Here is a 24,658-nt window from a genome sequence, read left to right as displayed (position 1 = left end):
CGCCAAGAGAATGTTGCTGGCCGTATTGGTGCGTTCAGTAACGTTGCGCCAGGAGAATGTTTCTGACCGTGTTGGTGCGTTCAGTAACGTTACGCCAGGAGAACGTTGCTGGCGTGTTGGTGCAGTTCATCTGTATCCAGTCATATTGTGCTGTCGCCGTGTGCGTAGCATTGTTACAATATGATAAGATAGGAATCTAACTCGTACTGAACACCAATGTGCATATAACAATTTCGATATTTACGAGTTATTTTTGCAAATATTATAATTAAAATCGAGTAATTTATAGTTATTTATTACAAGTTAATGTAAAATAGCGAAATGTGACACTTGTAACTATAATATCGCATCTTTAAGATCGCCTTTATAGGTTTAACGATATGCAGATTTATTGCGCTTACCACGTACATAATCATAATTGGAGTGGCCGAAGCGGGACTCGCGAATAATATACTTACAATTAATTACTTTGTTTCGATTGAAAGATACTATGTATTTAAGACACTAAGCCAGAAAGGAATAGAGCTTGGAATCTGTCGCTCTTACTATTATTCTTATAAGTGAACTAGGGGCACAAAATGCCATGACTGTTGATTTTTGGAGTATTGACTGGACCTGGAAATAGCCCAGGGATCGATTGAGCGGATATCGGCATCGAGGCGAACACTCGACTACACCCAGTTCCACATAGAGCACTGCAGCCCGTTCTCTGGAAACACTGAATCACTTTTTAGTACGAATTTAAAAGGCTTACTAAGGGCCGTATCGAGTCTACAATAACTAGGACCCGGTAACATAATGCACTCGTAACACTTACGTCAGACGTACACCATATATAATAAGTGTTACGAGTGTTTTGTGTTACCGGGCCCCGGAGTGGGGCTGGTTGTGCAGTACCTTTATCTAGATACCGTAATAATAGATTTTTATTTCAGATCAGTGATCCATAGAATATATTTAAACATCACATACAAAACTGATTACATAATATACAGTAGCTTGTGTCAGCGATTTACACATACAGATTTGACGTACACGTTTGTTAGACCGTGGGCCCACTATAATCCCCCCCTGCCCCCCCCCCCCCCCCGGGATTTTTCAAGATGAGTATATCTCTGAAGCCTATCCATAGATATATTCAAATCAGCTTGTCTGCAGGCAATCTGTTGGTGGGTGTGCCTGTAGGGCACGTTTGGGTGTAGGCACCCTATTTATTTTTAACAGGGCAAATTTCTAATCAAGGGGAATGTTTCACATAATTTTTAAAAATATATAAAGATATACGTTATTCTCTATGTACATGTGTATATATATATATATATACATACCGTACCTAAAACATTCTGATCCTTTTATTATTGTATTGTTTTTAATATCTGAGGGCAGCATTACTTAAATATGGTGCAGTACATGCTGTCTAAACCATTTACATGGATATTTTGAATATTTTTTTTATTACACACAAGTCTTACAAACATAAAAAGTGAATTTACATATCATTCTAGGCAAGTCTGCATTACATATACAATTTATCTATCTCACAACAGTTCATCTTACAATAGCTCGTTTTGTTGTTGTTGTCTTTTGTAATATTTTAGAATTGCAGTTCTATTTATATTATGCTTAACTTATGTTTTGGTGTATATAATTGATATCTATATAGAATATTGTCATCAGGCAAATATCTAGCACTATAAAAATCTAACTTTCATTCCCAAATCTCAATCATTTTATGTGACCCAAATATGATATATGTGAAGTTTACAACTTTCTATTTCTACATCCTTTCTTTTATTCTATAAAGTAGATGTTAATAACAATTACAAAACAATATAATATGAGGTATGAATAATTTTATACTTCTCAAAATAAGTTACTAGTAAGCAATGTATTAATTTCTATGTATATACACATACTTAGGATTGCCTGAAGCTTTTATTATTAAAAAAACAAATAGACCTGGCTTTTTTTAACATATTGAGGCTTCATTATTCAAATTAGTACCAGCCAATTATAAGTACCTTTCGTCGGCACATGTGTTAAAACATTTACAATTCATCTATCTCACAGAAGCTTGTACTATTTTTTAAAACATATTTGTATTTAAATTGTGCTTAATTTATGCTTAGGTTTATATAATTGACATCAGATATAGTCATCAGGCATATCTAGCACTTGACTTTCTTTCCTATTTCAGTCTTATCATCTGACTCAAATATAATGTCTATTATGTTCACAATATCTGTAATTTTTTATTTTTCCTCTGGACCTTTGCTCTTGTTCCTCCCTCAATATGTCAACAGCTCTTGCATTATCAGATCACAAACCATCCAATTCAGCTTCAGTATTTCCTTGGACATTTCTCAGCCATTTCTATGTGGTTGAGGAATACCCTGGACTTTGAGATATGACTAATATGAGACCATGGCAATTTGCTCTATTGGTACAGCATATTTTCAGGGAATATCTACTGGATGGAAGGTTTGCAACTAATCCACAGTAGCATAATAACAGCATTTGTGGTTTGGTACTAAATTTCTCACGTGAAAGGGGTTCTTCCAAGCCACACTTGATCAAGAAATCCCTACAAAGGTCTTAAGAGACTGGAAGACCTTTTAAATGAAAAAAAGAAAACGCTGCCCTCAGCTTCTTGGGAAGAGGGTTCTATTTGTGAGACAAAGTACACGTTTCAAACGCAAACCATGTCTGGGGGTGTTGTAAAGTACACAAGAAGATGCAGAAACAAAGATTATACTTCAATTTCTGTACATTGCTGCCAGTTCACCATCCCAGATACGAAATTGTTTATACACTCAACTTGGCAACAAGAGGCATCTTATAGATGTGCACAGCATCATTAAGGATGCAGGGAAGACACCAACTAGCAATTCCAGCTGTGCTTGCCATTACTGGCTATGATACCAACAGTGCTTTTATGCAGAATGGAAAACTGGAGGTTTTGAATATTCTCAAGCAACACCAAGACTTCCTTGAAATGTTGTTAGCTCATGAAGTTCAGCAAACATTGATGTTCATATATTTAAAAAGCAGATCATTTCATATACCTTCTCTATGGGAGTGCAGGTGCGAATAACATACAAAAACATCATAACTTGAGAAATATCTGGAAATGTTTGTTGCCAAACCAAGGATGATAATATTGAACTACAGTAGAGTATAAATCAGCCTTCCCCACTCTACTCTACATGTATGTATTCATTGAGAATGCTCTGACAATGCACATAAAGAGAACAAATTGCCAAGTTGTCATTTGGTATCAGTCATGCCAGGCAGTTCAGGCTATTCCTCAACCAAATTGTCATATGGTTGAGAAATTTTAGAAGGAACACTAGAGATGAAATAGTGATATTATACTATGAGCGCTGATGGACATACTGATGGAGGAACCAGAGCAGAGTCTGGAGAAGGAGAATACCAGAAATTGTGAACATGACAGACATATTTTAATTGCATGTAAATGCAAAGGAATATGAAAGGAATTCAAAAATTTCCTAGACAATATTTGATGTAGAAACTAATTATATACACCTGAGCATAAGTTAAGCACAATGTAAATATAAAGGCAAATCTAAAAATATTACAAACACAGACTAGTATAAGATGAACTTTTGTGAGATAGATGACTTGTACATGTAATGCAAAAGAAATTATGGTAGGTACACAACACTGATGATTTAAATTTTTAACACTGGTGTTTAATAAAGAGGGACATATTCATAATATTGATGCACATACATGTATACACAACAAAATTAATTAAGGGCTAGCAAACGTTCTTATATTATAATATAATTCTTTGTTACTGTCATATTATTTTAGCATGTTTTGGTCATATATATGGCTTCTATACATTGTTTCAGTAAACTTTTACTGGTTATACACGCAAAAAACACTGGGTATTTCACATACTTATGAAAAATATTGAAATGAGCATTAGGCAAGTATTTGTTACACATTTGTTCAGAATGTTTTTTGTTATTGTGTTCCCTCAAAATTGTTATTTAAGTCATTAAGTTCAAGAACATGCCACAGTGCTGACAACTTTCAACGGAAGAAGTTGTATTTTCCCCCATATTTAAAAAAAAATGTTAAAATATCTATTGGACCTTAATTAATTTTGTTGAGTATAGTATAGGCAGATATACTGAACTCAATATATTAAATACAGTGCAATTTTTAATAGTAAAAGGTTCAAGCAGCCCAAAATATGTGTAAATATAGAAAATAATGCATTTCAGGCATTGCTTAACTTTTGCCGATGAGTATATCATTATTCATACCACATATTGCATTGTTATTTGGTTTGTTACTATTAACATCTAGTATAGGATGAATATCATTCATTTTGGCCTTATATCTGTTAAAAATGTATATGGATGACAACTATATCACTATATTTAATTTTTCAATATAGTGTTTTGGGGACACAAAATGTGCAACGGTACCCCCATTCAAATGGTGATATTTTTTTAATCCACCAACATTTTTGCTGCAAACAAGCAGATATTAAATTCATAAATAATGAGGTATCTAAAAATACTTGTCTCCAAAAATCCGGGGGGGGGGGGGGGGTTGGGGGGGGAGGGTTTCGGTATCTGGCCCATGGACTATGTACACCGCAGGTGGGCAAGCAGGTCGTTTGGGGTTGTTTGATTCTGCTCTTCAGCGAATATGCTGTTGAGCGAAGTAAAGCGCCAAAGTTTTTTACTCGATGACTGACAAACATCTTGCTGGTACTGTATGGTCGTCGCTGTCCGATCATCCATCGGTATGCATTATTATAATATATGTTAAGATCCTTCATGGTATCCTTTGTAAATTTCACCCATAATACACCCGTGTACAAATTACTACAATAACTCACACATATTTGTATTTTAACAGATTCTGAACATTTTGCAAATCGCCGCAACAACATGTTTGCACATACACAAAGTGCTCTATACTGTCGTTTAATGTCTTTATCGTCTTTCATGTTTTTGAAAATAGTATGACCTAGATATTTATAGTTGTCAACAAATTTCAGTACATCATCACACAAATATATTGAAGGCACATTGACCAACTTCAGAGTTTCTGGCTCAATACACATACAAACAGTTTTCATTGTATTATATACAATATCATAATCTTCTGCAAATTTCTCGCAAATCGTTAACATTTTTCTTAATGCAGACATAGATGGGCAAAGAAGTGACATACCGTCGGCAAAACTGAAGTTATTTAGAAACACCCCATTTGTTACATTAAACTTACAGGAAATATATATGCACCCCATTTTACACAAAACAATTGGGTTAAATACCATGCTTTGAGAAAGCGAACTACAAAAGTAGGCACGCCTTTTTCAAAAGTGTCTTATATAATGGCCAATGATTTACTCGGTCAAAGGCTTTTTTCGCATCTAATGAACAGGACTACCTTGCCTTCATTCTATCTTTCTCATTTTGACACATTCTAAGAGCGTATTTAACCTGCCTACGTGTTCATATTTTAACATATAAGTCCTGTTATAGCTTTACCATTGTCTCGCCATAACAAGTAGGCATCTCGAGCAATGAGATGTAGATCTTTTATGTAGTTATTTCACCCAGGCACATTTTTGTGAAAGTCACTATTACCTTTAATCAAATGTTGAGATACCAATTTTAATGCATTAACAATTTCATTATATAAACTATCAATTTCATGTAGATGACCAGATATATTGCAGTTTGGAGTTTTACAAGCAATTGCATCATTAGGAATATATACCGGCCTCGGTGGCGTCGTGGCAGGCCATCGGTCTACAGGCTGGTAGGTACTGGGTTCGGATCCCAGTCGAGGCATGGGATTTTTAATCCAGATACCGACTCCAAACCCTGAGTGAGTGCTCCGCAAGGCTCAATGGGTAGGTGTAAACCACTTGCACCGACCAGTGATCCATAACTGGTTCAACAAAGGCCATGGTTTGTGCTATCCTGCCTGTGGGAAGCGCAAATAAAAGATCCCTTGCTGCCTGTCGTAAAGAAGAGTAGCCTATGTGGCGACAGCGGGTTTCCTCTAAAAACAGTGTCAGAATGACCATATGTTTGACGTCCAATAGCCGATGATAAGATTAAAAATCAATGTGCTCTAGTGGCGTCGTTAAATAAAACAAACTTTTTTTCATTAGGAATATATATACCGGCCTCGGTGGCGTCGTGGTTAGGCCATCGGTCTACAGGCTGGTAGGTACTGGGTTCGGATCCCAGTCGAGGCATGGGATGTTTAATCCAGATACCGACTCCAAACCCTGAGTGAGTGCTCCGCAAGGCTCAATGGGTAGGTGTAAACCACTTGCACCGACCAGTGATCCATAACTGGTTCAACAAAGGCCATGGTTTGTGCTATCCTGCCTGTGGGAAGCGCAAATAAAAGATCCCTTGCTGCTAATCGGAAAGAGTAGTCCATGTAGTGGCGACAGCGGGTTTCCTCTCAAAATCTGTGTGGTCCTTAACCATATGTCTGACGCCATATAACCGTAAATAAAATGTGTTGAGAGCGTCGTTAAATAAAACATTTCTTTCATTAGGAATATAAATTTGAGACAAGGAAATATCTGACTCAGCTCTATACTTTTTTTTATATCATGAGTAGTAACTTTTGACCAGTTTACCATTTTTGGCCATATTGCATTTGGTCAAACCGTTCACATTGATTGTAATGGCTGATGATCCCATGGCGCAATGTCATGTAGTATATTCATATACGTTATTGCATTGTGTGCAGCTGTAGTAGCCAAACAGTAGTCTAGCCATAACGTTGGCGCATGCGCCTCACTAATACATGTGCACGTGTCTGTGTCTAAAAGAACAGCATCCATTTGAGAAATTAACAGTCACGTTTACTATTTCATACCATCTGAACCACTAAAAAACAAATAATTGTGTTGCTGTCACCCTTGTTATTTTGTATTGTTTCATTATTAAAAATGGCCAAACGTTTAACTTCAGTCTTTTTAGTTAAATAAATAAATTATCATTATAATTATTTACTGAGATATTTTGTACAACATATAAATGCTTTACAATGTATTTGTCACGGTATGATTATTATGAGCTAACATTATTCAATGTATTAAATACAGCTCCAATATCACACGAATTCAAGACTGTTTCTCTGTAATCTTGATGAAAACAACAACAAAACCCCCTGAAAATATTAATCAATGTCTCCATTTGTCCACCAAACCCCACCCACTCTAACTCAAGTGCCGTATATAAGAACTATAATTATACCAGTGTACTTGATCAAACATCGACTAGTTCGTCTCCATTACATTTATTTACAGATGGCCTTAGCATGCCGTTGCCCAGTTAACGTTTCTCATCATTATGTCCATATACCTCAACTCCCTTCTTACAAACAGCTTTTAGTAACACAGTTGTTTGCAACCAGTATGCTTTGGATAGCAGTCTGGGTATCCAAGGAACGAAGATTTAAATATTTATGCACCTGATGAAATTGTTCATTTGGTCACATATGAGCCAGAAGTAACATCAATTCAAAATGGCAGACTTGGACATGGATAACCGAGATCCCAATGATCTTAACGATCATGTGAAGGTGGGTTATTTTTTAATTTAACTGAAAAGATAAACTCTATTAAAAGTGAGATTTACTAAAATTATAACATGATATCATATATGTCATTATTTTGTTCTCTCAAAATGAAAAGCATACATTTTTGAAGTAGCAGAAAGATTATTATATTGGCTAATATAATTCAGTGCATATAACAGTTCGGGTTTCAAGTACGCTGACACTGTCCTCAGCTATCTTGGTCAGAGTTTAATGGTTTGCGATTAGTGTTAGGCCACTTAGCATCTCACCGGGTCATAAGCGTACGAGACAGGGGGCGCGAGTGCTGGAGCAAATCATCAAATTCGGGCAATGAGCTGACCTAACCCCTTTTCGCCATATATTTCCATCATGCTACCCACAATATTGGTTATATTCCATGTAAAAATGCATAGTGATTCGTTTGCAACCCTATTTAGCTGTTTGGTAGTATTGCTAAGACAAATAAATGTTGTTATAATAGATTCGGGTATTTTTGTCGAATTAGGGCAAAAATCCACCTGCCCCCCACCACCCCCCACCCATACAAAAATGGGAGCCCGTACGCTTATGCACCGGGTCAAAGTTCGAGATGACTTTTGATTTCACAGTTAACGCTACCAATCCTGCCATTGGACATACATGTGAGTTTGTTGTTATAAAATATTATTTCGACTGGTCAGTAAATTTCTGTAATTTAAACTAGCCAGTGTACCATTTACTACAGATTGAAACATGTGCAGGGTCCTACTAAACATGGACTAATTTGTGTGTGTGTGTGTGTGTGCGTGCGTGTGGTGTGCGTGTGTGCGTGGCGCGCGCGTGTGTGTGTGTGTGTGTGTGTGTGTGTGTGTGTGTGTGTGTGTGTGCGAAACCAAGGTAGTGACAGACGCTCCCCGTTATGTCTGAGTTGTGTTAATTACTTTAAGAAAGGTGGTAGTATACATCCAATATATTACGCTGTCTTGTGCTACTTTGATTTAATAAACTAATCTGTGTCGCTGCAAGAAGGATGTATTGTCTAGTAATGGATCTCCTGGACCAAACACCCATTCGACTCTGCATTGAGATAGTAAAGGATCTCCTCTGGAATGGCTGACCTCCTACAGGCGAGACACTAGATAGAGAATCATGGAATCAACCACTGTTTTGCCAAATGCCCATTCGACTCTACATTGAGCAGAGATACATGTTCATTGAAACGCTTTTATAGCAGTTTTAGCCACATATGCAACTGTTGTTGTGTGTGTGTGATTTGATTTGGTGGAATACACACTAGAGAAGTCGGTTAACACTCGCTATCAGTTGGGACATGAACTTAGTTTCTACGAACCTTAAAACCGATGGCATAATACCACGCACCAGTAGTGATTATGTATCACTTATCAGTCAGAATTTGTAGTGTTATTCCCCTGCTCAATAAGCCCCATCCCCAAAAACCCAATGGAATTTAAAAACATTTTTGGCCGCAGTTCAAAATTTCATGTTGTTGTTTTTGTTTTTTTTGTTGTTGCTGTTGTAAACAGTCCGACGCAGTTTATTTTGGCAGCCCGTCTAAATTGCTCAAATCACCTTAAAACCTTTTCGGTCGAGCACTCTAATTTTATTGTTTGGACTTAAATTTTTGTAGCACATTTTGGTCTTCGGTCTTTGACCTAACTACTAAATTCGTATTCCAAATGCCGCTCACCTCAAACTTACCCTCCCCCCGTGGCCCGGACCATATAGATCGGACTTTAAACTTTTAGACCTTCGTTCAAAATGTTATGTCGAAATTACTTCCTTTTGAAAAAAATATTATTAAATAGTCCGATCCTCTCTTCTTTCTCTTATTTATTTTTGGACTGTCCTTCTAAAATGCTCCAAATTATATAAATATTCGGCCGAGCAGTCAATTCAATTATTTTTGACTTGTAACATTTTTCTTTCTAATTTTAATCCTACTAATTTCTTTTACTATTTGCTATTTTCGAAATTCTGTCCATTTTCACCCTCCACCCCCCCCCCCAACCCAAATCAGGTGTGTTATCTATTTATCTATCTATCTATCTAATTTCTTTTTGACCGCCCGATCTAATCTAGCGACCAAATTTAATGAGTAGAATTTTCTTTATTAATTATATTAATTAGAGATGCGCATCAAAATTTTAAAGGCCCACTATTTAATTTTTGGATGTAAATTTCAAAATTATCCCCTTAATTTTGTTCTGTCCCGGAGTAAGTCACTGGCTATCCAGAGACAGGCCCCGGGACGGACATGCTCAAAACTCTAGTGGTATATGAGCATGTTAAAATTATTCGCACTCGCACCCAAAACCCAAACCCACTCTGTAGCCGGTACTAGGAGGCTAACCCTGCACCTACCAGCGTTAAAATGAGGTTTAACCTCTATACCACCTTTCTATAAAAAAGTATAAAATAGAAATGATTACTGTCCCTATTAAATTTTAGAATTAAACAAATCGAAATAAAAACTCTGCTACATAACATATTAAGTGGCCGTCCACAAGGATCAATATTGTCACGAGCCTACACAATGTACGTGTATGTTCGGAGTGTGCTCAGGGGTTGATACTAACGTACGCTTTTGAAATAAAATATTTTGATAAAATATTCCTTAAAAATACACATTTTGATGTACTCATTTTAAAAGATGGTAAGGAGGGGGTACTAGAAGGAGTACGGTATGTAAATTTGTGAAAATAATAATTGTCAACGACACCTATAGTTTTTTTTTGTAATTTAAATATGTACATGTCACATCCAGCCGTGTAGGATCTAGTATGGTTCAGTCTGTTCCATAGTTTAAAATGTACAATGTCACACCCAGCCGTGTAGGATCTAGTATGGTTCAGTCTGTTCCATAGCTTAAAATGTACAATGTCACACCCAGCCGTGTAGGATCTAGTATGGTTCAGTCTGTTCCATAGTTTAAAATGTACAATGTCACACCCAGCCGTGTAGGATCTAGTATGGTTCAGTCTGTTCCATAGTTTAAAATGTACAATGTCACACCCAGCCGTGTAGGATCTAGTATGGTTCAGTCTGTTCCATAGTTTAAAATGTACAATGTCACAATGTCTACAATGTCAATGTTTTATATCTAGTGTTTGAGTAATTAAAAGATTTTTCTACAAACAAAGTTATTTTTATTTCCCAGCTCTCAAACATAAAATTATATGATTGCTATGGTAACGTGCACAAATGATGATATTTCTCAGCTCAAACATTATATTATATGATTGCTATACTAACGTGCACAAATTATATATATTATAATTTGTGCACGTTACCATAGCAATCATATAATATTGTATTTGAGAGCTGAGAAATAAAAATATACACACGAAAAATAACGGATTGTTTAATCTATTAAAGACTGAAATGTATCTTTTATATGACTTTTAGGGCAGTTAAATCAAAGGCCAGTCTTTGGAAAGGACAAGTACAAATCTGTTTGCATGTCATCACAGCTGTACTTATTCCAATGAGCTCTGTCCTGTGCTAGTTTGATTTAATAATCTAGTCTGGGAGTGGCAGTCCTCTTTGTGTCGATGCAAGAAGGGTGTATTGTCTAGTAAAGGATCTCCTCGGGGTGGCCATTCGACTCGACCACACGCCCATGTGCAGAAATATGGTATTCATCGCGGATAACGGTTTAGTCGTTCAGAATGCAATGTTGGAAGTTTTCCGTCACGCACTAAGCTGAGACTTAAAGTGGTAATGTCTGATAGTGAAACATTAAACACAAAATACTGTCTCTCCTCGATCTCCCTCCCGCATCAACCGTTTCTACTCAGTTACTGGCAGTCATACGTGCTATTTTATTGCATGATATAACCGAATTAGGAGTCCAGCTGATACTTGACGTCAGTGTTTTCATTACGTTGACTCACACACATGACTGGTTTGTCCTTTCCCCCTTAGATATATCAAACGTTGCAACGTAAACTACCAGCCTAAAGTATCATATGGAAGAAATTTAAGTACAGTGTCGAGGGAGACAAAAAAACAAAAACAACCCCAGATCAGATAAAGACGGTTTAGAAGAAAAGCGTCGGTCTGGAAATGTAACTGGTACGGTTCCAGTTAATGATCATGTGATTATAAGGACCTGGCAAGGTCAGTGCGTAAATAAAATTGCTATACGCCGATGACGTAATTCGTCAGTTTGATAGTTTTATCTTAATTAAAAGTCTAATCGATTAATCAGTGGTATTATGGCAGTTACATGCAATTTGCCTGGACAGTAAATGTTTTCAAAGGATGAAGCTTGGTTATCAGCTTTGCCCGATTTGTATAATGAAAATAACATTATTTTTCCGAATATTCAAAGAATACTAATTTCTAGTATGATTCTACTGCTGCCTTGCACTGATTGCGACTCTGTTGTAGGTGATGTTTGACTGCGCCTCTCTGTTGTAGGTGATGTTTAACTGCGCCTCTCTGGTGTAGGTGATGTTTGACTGCGCCTCTCTGTTGTAGATGATGTTTGACTGCGCCTCTCTGTTGTAGGTGATGTTTGACTGAGCCTCTCTGTTGTAGGTGATGTTTGACTGCGCCTCTCTGTTGTAGGTGATGTTTGACTGAGCCTCTCTGTTGTAGGTGATGTTTGACTGAGCCTCTCTGTTGTAGGTGATGTTTGACTGAGCCTCTCTGTTGTAGGTGATGTTTGACTGAGCCTCTCTGTTGTAGGTGATGTTTGACTGAGCCTCTCTGTTGTAGGTGATGTTTGATTGCGCCTCTCTGTTGTAGATGATGTTTAATTGCGCCTCTCTGTTATAGGGGATGTTTGACTGAGCCTCTGTTGTAGGTGATGTTTGATTGCGTCTCTCTGTTGTATGTGATGTTTGATTGCGTCTCTCTGTTGTGTGTGATGTTGTATTGCGATTATCTTGTGTAGGTGATGTTTGATTGCGAATCTCTTGTGTAGGTGATGTTTGATTGCGACTTTCTTGTGTAGGTTTGTCTGATAGCGTCTCTCTGTTGTATGTGATGTATGATAGCATCTCTCTGTTGTAGGTGATGTTTTATTGCGATTCTCTTGTGTAGGTGATGTCTGATAGCGTCTCTCTGTTGTATGTGTTGTTTGATTGCGCCTCTCTGTTGTAGGTGATGTTTTATTGCGATTCTCTTGTGTAGGTGATGTTTGATTGCGAATGTCTTGTGTAGGTGATGTCTGATAGCGTCTCTCTGTTGTATGTGATGTTTGATTGCGCCTCTCTGTTGTAGGTGATGTTTGACTGAGCCTCTCTGTTGTAGGTGATGTTTGACTGCGCCTCTCTGTTGTAGGTGATGTTTGATTGCGCCTCTCTGTTGTAGATGATGTTTTTATTGCGCCTCTCTGTTGTAGGTGATGTTTGACTGAGCCTCTCTGTTGTAGGTGATGTTTGATTGCGTCTCTCTGTTGTATGTGATGTTTGATTGCGTCTCTCTGTTGTGTGTGATGTTTTATTGCGATTATCTTGTGTAGGTGATGTTTGATTGCGAATCTCTTGTGTAGGTGATGTTTGATTGCGACTTTCTTGTGTAGGTTTGTCTGATAGCGTCTCTCTGTTGTATGTGATGTATGATAGCATCTCTCTGTTGTAGGTGATGTTTTATTGCGATTCTCTTGTGTAGGTGATGTCTGATAGCGTCTCTCTGTTGTAGGTGTTGTTTGAAGACGTCATCGGCGAGCCGGACGCGGCTCATAGCGCGGACTGCGTCTGGCGGAACTCGTACAAGTGCTTCACGTGCACCAAGAACTGCTGCTACATGCTGCTCACCTTCCTCTGCGGCATCCCCCTCGCCTTCTGCTGGGGCTGCGAGTTCGCCATGGTAACCTTCCAACACGTCTGGCAAATAACGCCATGCCTCAGAATCTGGTCTATCAACCTCGGATGCGCACAAAAGTTCTTCGGCTCGTGCATCAACTGCTGCCTGGCGCCAGTATGTGAAGCCTGCGGACTATGTTTCAGCCATATTCGAGTTGAAAACAAGTAGTTTAAGCGCTCTTTGGGTCTCTCGTCACGACATTGACTCTCCACAAGTAAAGCTATGTCTAAACTGGACAATCGAGGTTTTAGTTTTAATATCTGGTGACATTACCAAACTTCTCAATTTCACGAAGTCTCAAAAGAAATCCTATTTTGTGAGGAAAGATCTAATCCGCAAACATGCACAAATTTGTGTAAATATTAACATCAATAGCTATGTATATACAGTGAATTTGCGAATAAAACCAGTAAATAAATGTTTTGATTAAATGGATGTTTCTGGTTCTAATTATAGGTGTAAAACCAGTACCTATTCTAACACACAGGACCTGGCAAGGCTGGTAAAACATTTGAGGTGTATTGAGTGTTCATATAGTTCGGGAAAATAAAGGGGTGGGTGAGGGTGGGGGTGGGGATGGGTGCAGGTGAGGATAAACATTTATGGATAATTTAAAAAAGGAATTTAAAACTTATTATGGACCGATACATTTTCAAATTTATAAACTACATGTACCATGTCGAGCTAGATTTGCTTTCTGTAAACCAAGATATCCGTAACCATGCGTTCTAGTGTATAAACATATAACTTTGAAATACAGTTATCAACGAAGTTATCCTGTATAATATGATGAAACGTGTATAGCTGGACTATTTAAGACACACTCAAACACAAAGACCTGCCAAAGATCGTCTACCTGCTAATTGGCGGTTTAGTAACTGGAGATTGGGAAATTAATGTTGGGAAGTTGCAATGTTATAAAGTTTGCGTGAGAATGTAAGGCGGGCTGGCGTGAGTGTAGGGGCAAGTGTGTGTAGGGCGGGCTGGCTTGAGTGTGGGGGCTAGTGTGTGTAGGGCGGGCTGGCGTGAGTGTGGGGGCAAGTGTGTGTAGGGCGGACTGGCGTGAGTGTGGGGGCAAGGTTCAGTGTGTGTAGGGCGGACTGCCGTGAGTGTGGGGAAAGATTCAGTGTGTGTAGGGTGGACTGTCGTGAGTGTGGGGGCAAGGTTCATTGTGTGTAGGGTGGACTGTCGTGAGTGTGGGGACAAGGTTCATTGTGTGTAGGCCGGACTGCCGTGAGTGTGGGGGCAAGGTTCAGTGTATGTAGGGCGGACTGCCGTGAGTGTGGGGGCAAGGTTCAGTGTATGTAGGGCGGACTGCCGTGAGTGTGGGGGCAAGGTTCAGTGTATGTAGGGCGGACTGCCGTGAATGTGGGGGCAAGGTTCATTGTGTGTAGGGTGGACTGCCGTGAGTGTGGGGGCAAGGTTCATTGTGTGTAGGGCGGACTGCCGTGAGTGTGGGGGCAAGGTTCAGTGTATATAGGGCGGACTGCCGTGAGTGTGGGGGCAAGGTTCATTGTGTGTAGGGCGGACTGCCGTCAGTGTGGGGGCAAGGTTCATTGTGTGTAGGGCGGACTGCCGTGAGTGTGGGGGCAAGGTTCAGTGTATGTAGGGCGGACTGCCGTGAGTGTGGGGGCAAGGTTCATTGTGTGTAGGGCGGACTGCCGTGAGTGTGGGGGCAAGGTTCAGTGTATGTAGGGCGGACTGCCGTCAGTGTGGGGGCAAGGTTCAGTGTGTGTAGGGTGGACTGGCGTGAGTGTGTGTGTGTGGGGGGGGGGGGGCAAGGTTCATTGTGTGTAGGGCGGACTGCCGTCAGTGTGGGGGCAAGGTTCAGTGTATGTAGGGCGGACTGCCGTGAGTGTGGGGGCAAGGTTCATTGTGTGTAGGATGGACTGGCGTCAGTGTGGGGGCAAGGTTCAGTGTATGTAGGGCGGACTGCTGTGAGTGTGGGGGCAAGGTTCAGTGTGTGTAGGGTGGACTGGCGTGAGTGTGTGTGTGTGGGGGGGGGGGGGGGCAAGGTTCATTGTGTGTAGGGCGGACTGCCGTCAGTGTGGGGGCAAGGTTCAGTGTATGTAGGGCGGACTGCCGTGAGTGTGGGGGCAAGGTTCAGTGTGTGTAGGGTGGACTGCCGTGTGTGTGTGTGTGTGGGGGGGGGGGGGGGCGAGGTTCAGTGTGTATAGGGCGGACTGGCGTGAGTGTGGGGCAAGGTTCAGTGTGTGTAGGGCGGACTGCCGTGAGTGTGGGGCAAGGTTCAGTGTGTGTAGGGCGGAGTGGCGTGAGCGTGGGGGCAGAGCTTGTACAACAATAAATTGACCCCTTGAAGGACCAGTTCAATTAAATGTACTCAACAATGTGGTTAATGGTCGTAAAACATTTATCGTTTTGAATGATTTAATACTTCAATCTTCAGTACTAACATTTCACTGAAATAGCTGTGAACGACCACATACCAGTTTACAGTCGAATTTGGTTAAACTCATTTCACAATAGTTAAGCTACACTGAAATTTAAAACTTTCCACAACCCACCCAAAATAAATAAATATGCTTTTTAGTAAAGCATCCAGTCAATACTAACAACAAAACATGAATAAAAACAAAAGAATAACCACCAAACACAAGAAATAAAACAATTCTGTGCTTGTTAACGCAGCAGTAAAGATCAAGTTGTTCCACAAACACTATGTTACAAGTTTGATCGAGTTTACCTTGAGAACTAAAAAGTTAGTCGCAGACAATTTGAGAGACATAGACAGAACCACTTACCAATTGTTTTGTCATGTTATTTATTGCATGAGTTTATAGTACGCAATAATATTATATCACGAGACCGCGTAGCGATCGAGTGGTATAAATCTTGTGCACTATAAGCGAGTGCAATAAATAACATGACAAAACGACTGGTATGTGGTTCTGTATTTATTACATACGCCTTTCTATATTATGATTAACAAAAGTTTAATTAAACAACACAATTTACTTCGTCTGGAAAGTTGGCTGAATTTTATGGAATTGATGGAACGCTAAGCGTCCAGGATAGGAACATAACGTCATTCCTGGTTAGGGACATGGCGTCATTCAGGTTAACATGTACTACGCACGCGAGAGTCTGCATCACACATATGTTCAATATAATATTGTTTTATTGCACGTGGTCAGAATTGTTTTTATTACTATAGTAAGATTAAATGGCATGTAATAAAAACCGTTATAACATGACGCATTCCCAACCAGCGCTATATCTTACATTTGATCGATCATACAAGTTATTTCGTGAGACAGACAGACAAATGTTCAGACATACTAGTATATGCATAAGAGACAGAGTGACATATAATTAAATGGATAGCCTACCAGGTATTTTACATTAGATATCACAGAAAAACGGAGTTAATTATGTGTATTTCATTTCTTAATGATTTGTCTAATTGTCAATAGTTGTAGCGTTATGTTAGCATTCCCTGTCAGTGTGTAACACATCAAGAACAACAAAAGATTGGCCATGAATTGAAATCTCAACAAGCAGAGTTAAAGTTGGTTTCGCCGTGTAAAACTCTACTATTATTATACATACAAGTGGCTTGTTTCTTTTTCTAAACACACTACTATAAAAATTAAGCTGTCATCTCACGTCCCATAATATTTACTCAGTATCAATTTCATGTCAAACATTTACTTTACAGAAAGGGCTTCATATTCATCAATATAAAGAGCAGGACAAGTCGCTAAAACAAATAAAATACCCAAGGAAAATAAGAAAGATATCCATGAATATTAGGGGTTTTTTTTCTTTATTTATCACATAAATGTAAAACTAGCATGCCATTGGGAACGATGGCAAGGCACATGCAATTTAAAACATAATTTATGAAACCTAAATACAATCTGGCCAGTGTACAATTGATTTAACTCTTCAGGGGTACCACCGATGTAATCATGAACTTAAACCCAGTTGGCACACTGTTAAACCCATGGCACGAACAATACAAACACATTTACCACGGACTTAGTAAACGGTTACAAACAATGGCACATTTTTCACAAAACAGCATAATACGTGGATATCGGCGACGAGTTTGAAAGCATGGCGCATGTATGGCTGTAAATAATTATGGTACAAGTCACGAAATGCCTGTAAATATTTCACATGGTCTGGCAGCATATATATCCATAAATACATTTAATTTTAGAAATTTTGTTTGAGTTTGCAGACATTGTAACATGTTTCAGACTTACAAAGTTTTTTTGGCGACTAAAACTACATATTAAATACATGTCCTTGTTTAAAATACCAGTATCTCTGTGTGTGTGGTCGTGTGCTTATGTACGTAGTTGTTATTAAAAACAAAAATCGTAGGTACGAAATTATTCATATTTTGGGAGGTAAAATCCGGTTTGACCTACTACAAAGTTTAGGACAACAAACATCTTGTTTATACAGACACTGATATTGTAAAGAAGAAAATATCTTGAATATGTAACTATAGTCACCATAAAGTCTGTGGTAGTCGTAAACGTGTTACAATGGAAGCAAACTCTGGACAGTACCTTTAACTCCGTTTTAAATCAGACAGAGAGTAATAGTGTATCAGAAGGGCATCGCCGTAAGTCTCATACAGCCTGACACGCTACATTTTCCCTAATGCTGCAAGGGATATTTTATATGCACTTTCCTACAGACAGGAAATCACATACCACAGCCTTTGACCAGTTGTGGTACACTGGGTGGAATGAGAAAAAACTCAATCAGTTGAATGGATCCACCGAGGTGGTTCGATCCTGCGACGCAAGCACCTCAAGCGAGCGCTCAACTGAGTGCAGTTTTTATCACAGGACAAGTCAACATTACAGTTGAGGGCTGTTTTTTAATCACAATTCTAGTAAACATTACAGTTGAGGGCTGTTTTTTTAATCACAGTTCTAGTAAACATTACAGTTGAGGGCTGTTTTTTAATCACAATTCTAGTAAACATTACAGTTGAGGGCTGTTTTTTAATCACAGTTCTAGTCAACATTACAATTGAGAGCTGTTGTATGTCAGTATTACAATTCAGGACAGTTTGTATTATATATATTTTTTTTCAAAATTTAAGTCAACATTACAGTTAAGGGCTGTTTTTTAATCACATTTCTAGTAAACATTTTCCAGTAAACATCAGTATTACAAATGAGGACAGTTTGTATTACAGTTGATATACATGTCAGTAAAACAATTCAATGCAGTTTTTGTTAACAGTTCAAATCAGTATTGGAATTCAGGGCAGTTTTATATTAGAACTGGAGGTAGAATTATAATCACTCAGGAAAGTTGTTCAACTACGTCCACCATGTCCAGACAAAATGACCCATATCCAGAGCATATTATGTGTATGTATCAGCGCCTGTTTTGTAAATGCGTATGTGTGTTTGCGCGTACACGCGCTCACATACACGTATGTTTGTATCCACGTATTTGTCTGTAAATGCGCGATTACCACGTATGTGTGTGTACTGTGTACATATATGTTTGTGCGTATGTATCTGCGTGTGTGTGCGCGTGCGTGTGTGTGTGTGTGTGTGTGTGTGTGTGTGTTTCTTGTTTATGTATGTGCACGCATGCATGCTCTCTTGCACGTTCGGCAATGACTTACACAACTGTGTTTGTTGAGTGATTAAACGAAAATGTACTTAATCAACTATATTTCTTATGTCAGTCTGTTGATCTGTTTCAACATACCTCAATGAACATTTAATCATAAAGGGCAATATGTGTCATTTACAGCAAAACTACTATTAAGACCGATAAAGTCCTTTTGTTTAATTTGGTAATCAAACATTTTTTCTGTTTACCATTGATGTTAAAGATTTATTACTACAGGTAATAATATACAAATGTGAAACTGAACAGCTATTATTTCAACTCGTGTTCTCATTTTGTAGACTAGCGAAACATTTGAAAGCCATGTAAGATAAGTTGAGACATTTGAGACCAAACCACTGTGACTGAAGGCGTGTAAAATAATAGGGACACGGCACAGGTCGGTGATTACTTTGCGAGAGAGGTGTGTTCCTAAGCGATGACACGAAAACATAACGGTATTCCGAGTTAATCAAGGTTTAAACGCAGATCGCTTGTACACTCATCCATTGTCGTGCTCTTCACAGACAAAGCGCTTGAGACAAACGACATTATCACAGACTGTTTTAGTGAAAATTCGCAAAATGTCGCAACAGGAAAAGATGGATATTGACCTGATCAAGAGAGACCCTAACGATCTGAACGACCACTTGAAGGTAGGTACATCACGAAGAGTTGGCCTGATTACTTTGATCAATTATTTATATTTCACAATGCACCATCAAGAAGAAAATCAATCTGTCGAGATGCAGTTATACAATCACCCTTGTATATTGTTTACCCGAAGACAAATGCAACACGTGGTTTAAATTACAAGAGAGAAAAAACTCGCTGTTGCTACAGAAACGGTTTCTAAATAAGGAAGAAATGTGCATTTACAATACAACTAAAATTATGTCAAAGAGTGTGAAAGGTAGAATCTATTGTCGGTTAATTGTAGTACACATACTAATAATATCCCGCCCGTCTGCAGATACAGTTAACTTGTCCATCCCATGTCATCGGGCATAATTCGATTCCAGTAACAAACATTCTTCAACTGAAATTCTTTAATTAGCCATATTAACGTAAATGTTACCCCTTCTTGAAACATCTTCGTAGACCCTAGTTGGGTACGTATCGTAGGCACAGTATACTGACATGGGCATGGAATGTTTTTAATTTGTTGCACATAACCGTTCATATATGTATGTTAAATAGTCTTGAAAAGTATTTAATATTCTTTTTAAAATATGCATTGTTAGAACCCTGTAATGTGTAGGTGGTAGACATAGTGCTAAAAGTGCTTAGATCACAGACTGGCCTTGGTTTTAAGCAGTGATACTGAACGAGAAGTCGGCTCACGAGATACCACAGGTGGCCCGTTTGTTTACTGTCACGTGACTTTAAGTTGAACATCCAAGTGCTTGATTTGAAGTGTAGTCACGCGAGCACCAACCTGGTTGTTTTACGGATGCTAGGCAATGGGAAGAAAACACACAGGTAACTATGAGACTAGGTGTTTAAAGACGACACACCGATATTCGCCAGTAGACGTTGTCGACTAGCCCAGGGCATCTGGTATTCCACAAAACTTAGTTTGGATTATCTCGAAATCTGGAGATCCCTTATTTGTGATATTTAGATAAGCTGCTGGAACAAGTTAGAAGATGGCCGATTCTTTGGATATGGATCAACGGGACCCCAACAACCTCAATGACCACGTTAAGGTACAAAACAGTTTTAAAAGATGTGAAACAACATGAAACAAATATCTTATTAAGGAAAATGTATAAACACTTGAGTGATTCAAACGAAAGTTTTGTAACTGCAAAATTTGAAACATAAAAAAAGACCGTTCGCTGAAAGTTAGTGATGAAAAAGCCTGTAATACATGCTTCTGTTAAAACAATTAAGAGGTTTTAGCCGCATACGGGGTCGACTAATCAAATAAAGACATAGCTGAGGGCCATAACGAGAAGCATTAATCTAAGTTATTAAACTGAAAACGCCGGGTGTAAAGCTATTAATTGAGAAACAGTTTCAAACAGACATACAGTTTATGCAGTGGAAACAGACTGGCAGTATTAGTCAATAACATGCATTGAAATAGTATTTTACGTTATTACAGTCATTTTAGTGTAGTTGATAGGGTTCTGTTGCTATCATGTTTATTTAGTTATTATCATTGTTGAAATTTGTTATCAGTTTTGTATCTGTATTGTTGTCTATAACTACAATGTATTTGAACATTCGAATGATAATAAATCCAAATATATATATATATATATATATATATATATATATATATATATATATATATATATATATTATATTAAATTAAATTGGACTTTTTAATTTCAAATACATGCGTATAATTTATTTTTATTTTTATTTGTAATTTTAAGGAATATATTTTTACTTCACATTCTTAGTTTCAAAATTTCTACAAGGCCAGCCGCGGCCACTTAACATGCAAACACTAACCTAATTGTTTTATCTGTACTAGATTATGGAGTGGAAAGCAATCGGTAACCTAGCAACGAAGTGGTTATGATGTGTAATCTTATAGCTGTTTAACATGCCATAAAAGGAAGGTCATTTACTTAACTATTACTCTCAAGTATTATGTTTGGGCGGGAGATGGCTGGGCGGTAGAACACACGAGTATTCTGTTGATATAATGTTTAACCTGTCAGACGGATCCATTTGTAGTGACGACAATACGTTCCTGATCCCGTAGATACTATGAGGGAGTAACCAGAGCTGGTTTATATTATAACCGAGTTATGAACAAGTTTCAGGACTCCCACAGCTCGCTAGTTACACGGTACTCTTGTGGAACTGGACCTTGCTTCACTCTTAATGATACACTTGTAAAGTTATCTGCTATTAAATAGCTTTGCCTGCCGCACAGAACAAAAAAGAAAGAAAGAAATGTTTTATTTAACGACGCACTCAACACATTTTATTGACGGTTATATGGCGTCAGACATATGGTATAAGGACCACATAGATATTAAGAGAGGAAACTCGATGTCGACACTCCATGGCTACTCTTTTCTATTAGCAGCAACGGATCTTTTATATGCACCATCCCACAGACAGAGTAGTACACACCACGGCCTTTAATATGCCAGTCGTGGTGCACTGGCTGGAATGAGAAATAGCTCAATGGGCCCACCGACGGGGATCGATCTCAGACCAACCGCGCATCGTGCGAGCGCTTTACCACTCGGCTACGTCCCGCCCCTGTCCTAAACGAATGCAGCATATGTGTATTTTCTCTGAAGGTGAATAACGCCTTATCAACTACAACCGAAGATGTCTTAGATGCGCCATTAAGAAGAAGAAGATCGATACGGACGTAAGACTTCAGATCTTGATACCTTACACAATCTGACATCGCTCTGTATGTTTCGCATACTATACATTATTTAAATCTCCTTTCAGGTCTTATTTGAGGATGTAATCGGGGAACCGGAAGGCGGCCACAGCGCGGACTGCGTCTGGCGGAACTCGTACAAGTGCTTTACGTGCACCAAGAACTGCTGCTACCTCCTGCTCACCTTCCTCTGCGCCATCCCGCTCTCATTCTGCTGGGGCTGCGAGTTCGCCGCAATCACCTTCCAACACGTCTGGCAGATCTCTCCCTGTCTCCGTGTCTGCATGATCAACTTAGGCTGCGCTCAGAAATTCTTCGGATCACTCATCAACTGCTGTCTGGCTCCAGTTTGCGAGGCTATGGGAATGATGTTTGCCAACATCCGGGTAGAAAATAAGTAACAGACGAACAGAGAAATATCCAAGACCACAAAAATATTTATACTGTCAGAGACAAATACATTTAAATAGGATCATCATGGTCTCAGTATTTATCAGATTGGTTTTGTATTTGTCGCGGGATAGAACGTTTGTTACCTTAGACTTGGTACATGAAGAACAGTAAAGAAATAGTTGGTTCACTGATGTTACTAACATGACTCACATTTCGGTTTATCTGTGATATATTTTGATATTCTCAGCAAATCTTGGCATTTACGATTGTTATCCGTCCTTGACACTTGTGATATGGATATGTCCTTGGTTGTATATAGTATTTTGGAATCATTAACAAAATTATAATGGGATAATTTTCACAAAAGTGCATACTTTTGAATAATTTGTAACCACAGTATGTAAACTAAATGCGAGTTTTAAGTGTTAACAGAAAGCGTTCACCTTTAATGATAATCTTAAAATCACCAACACAATAATACCAATTACATGCATGCATACTTATTATATTTAATTTTTTATCTGTGCAAATCCAGTTACAGAGTACGACAGAAATTTAATGTATTTGTGCATTTAAAAAATCACTAAATATAAAAAATATCAGTGTCCGCATATATAAAAAATACCAGTTGTAGATATATTTTAATTTTATTTAACTATTGTATTTTGTAACAATAAACACCATGCATTTTTGAAATTGTTGTTGGATTGTTTCATCCTAGTTCTAACAAAGGAGATCACTGCTGCGGTGAGATGGCCGAGACTGGGCTGTGGAGTTAGACAAAATGATAGTGACATGAAAAGAGGGAAGTATGAAGGGAGAGAGTGAAGGCAGGGAGGGAGGGATAGAAAGAGAGTTAGACAAAATGATAGCAGGTCACCTGGTGATAAGAAAAGAGGGAAGTATGAAGGGAGTGAAGGCAGGGAGGGATTGATAGAAAGGGAGTTAGACAAAATGATAGCAGGCCACCTGGTGACAAGAAAAGAGGGAAGTATGAAGGGAGAGAGTGAAGGCAGGGAGGGAGGGATAGAAAGGGAGTTAGACAAAATAATAGCAGGTCACCTGGTGACAAGAAAAGAGGGAAGTATGAAGGGTGAGATTGAAGGCAGGGAGGGAGGGATAGAAAGGGAGTTAGACAAAATGATAGCAGGTCACCTGGTGACAAGAAAAGAGGGAAGTATGAAGGGTGAGATTGAAGGCAGGGAGGGAGGGATAGAAAGGGAGTTAGACAAAATGATAGCAGGTCACCTGGTGACAAGAAAAGAGGGAAGTATGAAGGGTGAGATTGAAGGCAGGGAGGGAGGGATAGAAAGGGAGTTAGACAAAATGATAGCAGGTCACCTGGTGACAAGAAAAGAGGGAAGTATGAAGGGTGAGATTGAAGGCAGGGAGGGAGGGATAGAAAGGGAGTTAGACAAAATGATAGCAGGTCACCTGGTGACAAGAAAAGAGGGACGTATGAAGGGAGAGAGTGAAGGCAGGGAGGGAGGGATAGAAAGGGAGTTAGACAAAATGATAGCAGGCCACCTGGTGACAAGAAAAGAGGGAAGTATGAAGGGTGAGATTGAAGGCAGGGAGGGAGGGATAGAAAGGGAGTTAGACAAAATGATAGCAGGCCACCTGGTGACAAGAAAAGAGGGAAGTATGAAGGGAGAGAGTGAAGGCAGGGGGGAGGGATATAAAAGGGAGTTAGACAAAATGAAAGCAGGCCACCTTGTGACAAGAAAAGAGGGAAGTATGAAGGGAGAGAATGAAGGCAGGGAGGGAGGGATAGAAAGGGAGTTAGACAAAATGATAGCAGGCCACCTGGTGACAAGAAAAGAGGGAAGTATGAAGAGAGAGAGAGTGAAGGCAGGGGGGGGGGGGGGG

At 38.9% G+C, this 24,658-nt stretch overlaps 2 protein-coding genes across 3 annotated transcripts; both read left to right on the top strand.

The window, feature by feature from the left end:
- Positions 1–7,551: 7,551 nt before the first annotated feature.
- LOC121390741 (caveolin-1-like) lies at positions 7,552–13,850 on the top strand. Its single transcript, XM_041522647.1, has 2 exons — positions 7,552–7,608; positions 13,255–13,850. The coding sequence occupies exons 1-2, from the start codon at positions 7,552–7,554 to the stop codon at positions 13,585–13,587; spliced, it is 390 nt and encodes a 129-aa protein (XP_041378581.1). The 3' UTR covers positions 13,588–13,850.
- A 5,624-nt stretch (positions 13,851–19,474) lies between these two features.
- LOC121390726 (caveolin-1-like) lies at positions 19,475–23,485 on the top strand. Of its 2 annotated transcripts, none has more exons than XM_041522631.1 (2): positions 19,475–19,688; positions 22,465–23,485. In XM_041522631.1, exons 1-2 carry the CDS (start codon positions 19,617–19,619, stop codon positions 22,795–22,797), a joined length of 405 nt encoding a protein of 134 aa, XP_041378565.1. In that variant the 5' UTR covers positions 19,475–19,616; the 3' UTR covers positions 22,798–23,485. The 2 variants fall into 2 exon arrangements, with proteins under 2 accessions (XP_041378565.1, XP_041378570.1); XM_041522636.1 differs by lacking the exon at positions 19,475–19,688 and adding an exon at positions 20,499–20,741.
- Positions 23,486–24,658: the final 1,173 nt, after the last annotated feature.

Source organism: Gigantopelta aegis, chromosome 3 (genome assembly GCF_016097555.1).
Source record: "Gigantopelta aegis isolate Gae_Host chromosome 3, Gae_host_genome, whole genome shotgun sequence".
In the NCBI taxonomy this organism is placed as follows: Eukaryota; Metazoa; Mollusca; class Gastropoda; order Neomphalida; family Peltospiridae; genus Gigantopelta; species Gigantopelta aegis.
Note: the sequence above shows the minus strand (reverse complement) of the source record. Positions and strands in the feature narration are given on the sequence as shown.